The sequence below is a fragment of the Glandiceps talaboti genome, chromosome 17 (assembly GCF_964340395.1).
Source record: "Glandiceps talaboti chromosome 17, keGlaTala1.1, whole genome shotgun sequence".
Taxonomy (NCBI): domain Eukaryota; kingdom Metazoa; phylum Hemichordata; class Enteropneusta; family Spengelidae; genus Glandiceps; species Glandiceps talaboti.
In genome coordinates, this window is record NC_135565.1 from 2,326,363 (window position 1) to 2,333,976 (window position 7,614).

The 7,614-nt window shown below is 35.3% G+C and overlaps 1 protein-coding gene across 1 annotated transcript in view; it reads right to left on the minus strand.

Moving 5' to 3' along the window:
- The window catches only part of LOC144448429 (uncharacterized), an 84,606-nt gene extending 81,902 nt beyond the window's left edge, over positions 1 to 2,704 (minus strand). Inside the window, exons 1-2 of the mRNA XM_078138673.1 lie at positions 2,573 to 2,704; positions 1,516 to 1,616 (exon numbers count right to left, since the gene is read on the minus strand). Of these exons, the coding sequence (XP_077994799.1) occupies positions 1,516 to 1,616; positions 2,573 to 2,609 (138 nt within the window). The 5' untranslated portion in view covers positions 2,610 to 2,704. The remainder of the gene's footprint in view (positions 1 to 1,515; positions 1,617 to 2,572) is intronic.
- Between the last annotated feature and the right edge of the window lie 4,910 nt (positions 2,705 to 7,614).

Consider the following 7,614-nt stretch of genomic DNA (forward strand, 5'->3'; position numbering starts at 1 on the left):
GGTTAGGGGTCATGTGGAAATTGCAAATATTTTCATACCAAGTGTAGTAATATTGATAAGTAACCATACATGTAAATGCTGATAAAACACTACTAGAGAACTCTAATAAAACACTGCTAGAGAACTCTAATAAAACACTGCTAGAGAACTCTGATAAAACACTGCTAGAGAACCCTGATAAAACACTGCTAGAGAACTCTGATAAAACACTGCTAGAGAACTCTGATAAAACACTGCTAGAGAACCCTGATAAAACACTGCTAGAGAACTCTGATAAAACACTATTAGAGAACTCTGATAAAACACTGCTAGAGAACCCTGATAAAACACTGCTAGAGAACTCTGATAAAACACTACTAGAGAACCCTGATAAAACACTATTAGAGAACTCTGATAAAACACTGCTAGAGAACTCTGATAAAACACTATTAGAGAACTCTGATAAAACACTGCTAGAGAACTCTGATAAAACACTGCTAGAGAACCCTGATAAAACACTACTAGAGAACCCTGATAAAACACTACTAGAGAACTCTGATAAAACACTATTAGAGAACTCTGATAAAACACTGCTAGAGAACTCTGATAAAACACTGCTAGAGAACTCTGATAAAACACTATTAGAGAATTCTGATAAAACACTGCTAGAGAACCCTGATAAAACACTACTAGAGAACTCTAATAAAACACTATTAGAGAATTCTGATAAAACACTGCTAGAGAACCCTGATAAAACACTGCTAGAGAACCCTGATAAAACACTGCTAGAGAACCCTGATAAAACACTACTAGAGAACCCTGATAAAACACTGCTAGAGAACTCTGATAAAACACTGCTAGAGAACTCTGATAAAACACTACTAGAGAACCCTGATAAAACACTGCTAGAGAACCCTGATAAAACACTGCTAGAGAACTCTGATAAAACACTGCTAGAGAACTCTGATAAAACACTGCTAGAGAACCCTGATAAAACACTACTAGAGAACCCTGATAAAACACTGCTAGAGAACCCTGATAAAACACTACTAGAGAACCCTGATAAAACACTGCTAGAGAATTCTGATAAAACACTGCTAGAGAACTCTGATAAAACACTATTAGAGAATTCTGATAAAACACTGCTAGAGAACCCTGATAAAACACTACTAGAGAACTCTAATAAAACACTATTAGAGAATTCTGATAAAACACTGCTAGAGAACCCTGATAAAACACTGCTAGAGAACTCTGATAAAACACTACTAGAGAACCCTGATAAAACACTGCTAGAGAACTCTGATAAAACACTATTAGAGAATTCTGATAAAACACTGCTAGAGAACTCTGATAAAACACTGCTAGAGAACTCTGATAAAACACTATTAGAGAATTCTGATAAAACACTGCTAGAGAATTCTGATAAAACACTGCTAGAGAACTCTGATAAAACACTACTAGAGAATGCTGGTGTAAAAGCTTGCTAAGGAACTCTATGATTGCTATAGTTTTCAGATATGATTCATTTATATTTACCTCATCTTCTTCATCATCACTTTCATCACCACTAGCACCACCAACAATTTCATCATCCTCTTCTCCTAATGGGTCTAACTGACCCAGACGGCGACTAGATCCTGAAATTATCAATAACAACATCTCCCTTAATACATGTAGGGGGGGGGGGGGTTATATATAGTTTTGGTAGTACTGGAACAATGCGTGAAACTCCGAGTTACAACCAAGAACGAGTTCCAGTACTACCAAAACTATTACGCTCTGCCACTGCGGTATAGAGCACTGTCTTAGCAGATTGATACTCACCAAGTGAATTGAATACAACAAAATAAAGTAATTTTCTGTGACAGCTTGTTAATAAATACTGAATTGTTTACAAAATGCAATGAGTACAAATAAACTTTGATATGACATATATGCATGGTAGTATAACCGATACATTGTACTTTATGATGTAAGTGTTTCAACTGTGACATACATTACCAGGAAATAGTTATTTACATTAAGAAATACATGACACCGTTGACCAGTAAACTTCGTCAATGCAAAAATGGTAAATACTTGTCCAATTGACCTGTTTCCCTTGTAAATGAGTATGATGCTGATACAGCATATGACCACTGAAGGAATGTTTAATATCCATAGATACCTTATCCCTCACAGAACTGAACTGTTGGGATAATGTTATCTATAATACTTCATACAAATGTATAATTAATGGAAGTATTGCCACAGTCAATCTGACTACAACACTCGAAATGTTGTACAGTATGTCAGTAAACGTGTTGACTCCACTACACTGTCTAAGTTACAATGCTTACGTGTAACTTGACATGTGGTAGAGAGGTGACAGCAGTGATAAATATATTTGAAATTAAGATAAAGGTTATTAAATAATTCCTAGAGTGTACGTTGGTTGTAACGAAATCACGCCTTCCACAATAAAGTGGCTAGATCCTAAATATTTTAAGTGCTGGGCGCCGCCATGTTTGTTGTTTATGTGATCGGGACGAAATGCGACAGCGTAAGTGGCTAATTTCCTTTAGCAGTACAATAACAATTCTAATTTCCTTACCAGATCCTTCGGATCTGCCGTTCTCCCTCGAGGTCATCAGGTTAAGGCGATGAAGGGTTGGGACTGGGATTCAAAAAAATTCAAACAAAACCATGGGAGGCAATTGAAGCTCAAAGTGACACAGTTGCTAGGTACGTATCCGAGGCTAGGCTGCCGTTGAGGGCGTAGGTAAAGGTGAAAGGTGAAATATGATGATTAATAAGTAACATTGTAGTTTTCACGAGTTATTTGTCCGAGGTCATTTAAAGAATTAACCTTAACCAAACAGTACAAGTTGTAGTCAAAGACTTGGTTGGTTCGGAGTATAACCCCAGATACTGTATCATACAACTCAGCCTTTTCCTTGAATAAACAACGTAGTTGGCGCTGTTTTCTCTCACCTTAACATATAGTGAATTTGTTCACGGAATATACTACACTTTCCAATTAAGTTTCCGTACAATAAATTTAAGATTGGATATTTTCTATTTTCTACTTACAAATTGATGCATTTCTGGGGCAATTTTAGATAGGGTTATGCTGCCGCTTGCATCGACTATGCTCACAACCGAATTATGGATTCCTAATCGAACAAACAGTGAATGACAAGTGTCACAGAATCGTATTATTGTTGCCGTTAGCAACTATGTTCTATGTACTCATTTCACTCTAAACGTTGAGGGCGCACTTTACTGAACGCGTGAAATTACTCTGTGTAACTTTGGAAGTTTTTTATTTGATAGATCATCTTGATAATTAATTCGTTCAGCTCTGAGATCAATCAGTTTGAAAACTTTGCTAGGAAATAACACCAGACGGTTATGTTTATGTTATCATAATATTTCACATCTCTTGATCTGTACTGGATAAATGAAATCCTACAATGAAATATGACATAAATATGAAAACAAAGAAGTGAAAGTATGCCAAAAGATCATAGGCAATATAGAAAAATGTTTGTTTCCGATAACATGACTTCAGAATATATAGGGTAGGTAGTTTAGAAGTTTATTTTATTTTACCTTAAATTGAAAAAAAAAATTACTTTGACCCCAAGATAAGATACTCGTCGGTCACTTTCTGTAAGAGTTTGATGAGTTCTAAATTGAAGTAAATGAAGACAATTATAAGTTAAGTAGACGAACACTTTATGCAGACTGTATTGTTATAGACTACAAGACCTGGTTTCTCTCTGGAGTACGGTTTATTTAAAAAGTGACCACACTAGAGTCACAAAGGCTAGACATGGAGGTGTACATGGAATTAGAAGTAAATTGTTACCATTTTACCTTTTTGCATACAAAATAATAATGTTTTGGGTTGAAGCTTATTAAACTAAGGTCAGTCGTGTTATTGGAAACATACTACTTTTTATTTGGCCTTACATTACCATACTGAGATTAAAATGTTTTATAACACTTTACAAAAATCAAACACCCAATTGATTAATAACACACAGAAAATAACTTTATTTCACCACAAAAATCAATCATTAAATCGACCAATCCTTCAATCAATCGAACAAGCAATCATTCAATCAGTTAATAAATATTGATCAATCACATGCTCGCTGCCCTGCCCGGTGTTAATACTATGCACACATGAAGTGTAAAACCCACGTAAATCTGACCCAAGTATGTCCGTTCACTAAAGTTACAACATTTTGCACAGATTATTTTTTTGTAAGAATACAACCAGACTATGATATATAACTTGTTAATTAGTGTACACCTGTTTTCCTTATTAATCAGTGTACCCCGTACTTTTTTCTTATTAATCAGCGTACCCTGTACCTTTTTCTTATTAATCAGTGTACCCTGTACCTTTTTCTTATTAATCAGTGTACACCTGTTTTTCTAATAATCAGTGCATCAACTGGTTTTTTTATATTATTAATCACCTGTATGTCTTATTAATCAGCACACACATGTACGCATAATCAATGTACACCTGTGTCTTTCTTATTAATCAGTGTATCTCTGTATGTTTTTCTTATTAATCTCTGTATACCCGTATGTCTTTGTGTTTCTATAGTGTATCCATATGCATAAATTTGTCATTAATCAGTTATACCATAGACTATATCTATTTGCTATTAATCGGTGTAGTCCTGCTTATGATTATTATAATCATTCAGTATATTCATTTATGTATATTGTATATCTTACTCGTAAGTTATGCAATAAGGTTCACCGTTAAGTCTACTGTATCACCTGTGAGTAAACATATTTTTTGTAGCTATATACACGACCAAATCAAAATGATTTTTAGGTCCGCACCCAAAAATTAGTGCCCTCAACAGCGATCATAAATTCAATCTGTTTCTGTACTGCTTATGGATAATAATAACAACCACTAATTAACATGTACAATGTCTAATTATTGATTTTTTAACAATTCGCATTGAATATATTGTAGTTCTCTGATCAAAAAATGATATTCCAGTTACAACTAGTACAATTTTAACATGGTGACAGATTCTAAACCAAGATTTCACTCAACATTTAAACTTGTCAATACACTACCTATGGATAATATTCATTCATAGAAAGAAATTTATTATGGGGAGACAGGAACTATACTGGATTATCGATTGTTTACTTGAATTCAAAATAATCCACTGTCTGACTTGCCAGCCCCCCCCCCCCCCCCATCCTCATGTACATATTAACGAAAACAAACCTTGTTGGAACAGGTGTAGAAAACGTAGGTAAAACATTCCTCAAAAAAAGATGTAAAGTTCATATAAAGTTTCAAGCAATAACTCTTTATCAAAACTTGACGTTAAGATTATACAACTAAGGCTGGGGTCACAATTTACGGTGGGTCGGCCGGCTAATTATAAGGAGCCCCCCCCCCCCCCCCTTCATGCTCCCCTGAAATGAACCCAGTAAATTTCGTAGCCTCCTTCCCGGCTACACATATTTTGATGTGTAATAACTATACAGTACCACCCCCCCCCCCCCACTTCAGAGATATACAGTATAGTATGCTAAATTAAACTAACAGAGTCCATACATAACATGCGAAGAGATTTCTTTACAAATAGATATGGGCTTTAAGAATACGGTCTCACATTGAGCTGTAATCTGTGCTTGGAAATCTTCAGTCAGCAGGGCTTTCTCTTTCAATCTTGATTCTGGGCAGAAACAGCATCCCTCATGATAGCTAGTTAGGAGGGTGGGGGCCCCTCCCACGCTAAGCACTGTAGGACGTGTAGGAGGTCATTTAATGGCGTAAAATTTCAAACCACTGATACACATTATCGGAAGCCATAGAGTACTTGAAAATTGTCTTCAATACCCAAATTGTACTCTCAATACATTATCATACAACTGTATGGATATATTACCTACACTTTAACTTATACCGAGATATTTTGGCAGACATACACATTCACTTGGCTATTAACTGCATCATAATCAAATGTATGTAGGTAAATGAAGTGAACAATTTTGCAAAGTTAAAGGTAAACGACTGCTTCTGAGGTTTGAATGTTAAAAAAGTCCCCCGAGAGATTGGTCTCTGTGTTATTGGACTCATGTGGTGTCTGTGTTATTGGTTTGTGCTCATCATAAGCTTATGTACTGCCAAATCAGATTGGAAAAACGGTTTTATACAGTTTTTTTTAAAGTTGATGTAAGTTTCCGCATCGGATTTCACTATTTTTGGCGAGATTTCACAATTTTCGCGATTTTATTAATTTTTTCTCTAAAATATTTACGGTACAGTGAAAAACTAGGTGGAGCTCGAGTTGGGTAACTTAAACCAAACACTTGGGTTTTTTAGTCCCGAATGTATTGGCATCATAATCACGTTTTTGCTTTTTATCAATGTAACATTTTATTGTTTCAAAGGCAAAGGCCGCGGCAAGAACTTGTCTCAGTCCTCAGTATTTTACCTGTATTGTCCCATTTATTTACTCTTATTACGTACACGTTAGACAGTGTGTGCGATAAACCGTTCTGAATCTAAAGTAGACAGATGAATGAAACATAAAACAGATAAGGTAAACTAAAATAAAATAACAACGGAAGGAGAAAAATGTAAATAATTGATGCAAAAATTAAATCTTAAATCATTACGCCGGGAAAGTAGCGTACCAACAGTGAACACGAGTTGAGCGTAGTGCAAGGACTTGCACTTTTCAGCGATTTGTTACAGACATTTTGAACACAGCGTGTTACTCTCCAGGGCGGTAAAAATGTCTAAACTTTAATCTTTTAGAAACCTGTAATGGTCTAAAATGGGGTATTGATTTTTGGTCAAAGTGGGTCTAAATAGACCATGTATCATGTCATTACGTCTATTGAGTAAGGAATGCAAAATATATGACATTTTGGTGCATTGAATTTAATAAGCGGAAATGTTACAACACCAGGATATTGTATATATGTTGACTTTTGAAAGACATAAACGTTCTCGTATCTGTGGTTAAGGAATTTTTTACACAAGTAGCAAAACTTATATGATGATTAATGAGTAACATTGTAGTTTTCACGAGTTATTTGTCCGAGATCATTGAAAGAATTAACGTTAACCAAACAGTACAAGTTTAAGATCAAAGACTTGGTTGGTTCGGAGTATAACCCCAGATACTGTATCATACAACTCAGCCTTTTCCTTGAATAAACAACGTAGTTGGCGCTGTTTTCTCTCACCTTAACATATAGTGAATTTGTTCACGGAATATACTACACTTTCCAATTAAGTTTCCGTACAATAAATTTAAGATTGGATATTTTCTATTTTCTACTTACAAATTGATGCATTTCTGGGGCAATTTTAGATAGGGTTATGCTGCCGCTTGCATCGACTTTGCTCACAACCGAATTATGGATTCCTAATCGAACAAACAGTGAATGACAAGTGTCACAGAATCGTATTATTGTTGCCGTTAGCAACTATGTTCTATGTACTCATTTCACTCTAAACGTTGGTGGCGCACTTTACTGAACGCGTGAAATTACTCTGTGTAACTTTGGAAGTTTTTTATTTGATAGATCATCTTGATAATTCATTCGTTCAGCTCTGAAATCAACCAATTTGAAAAATTTGTTGCT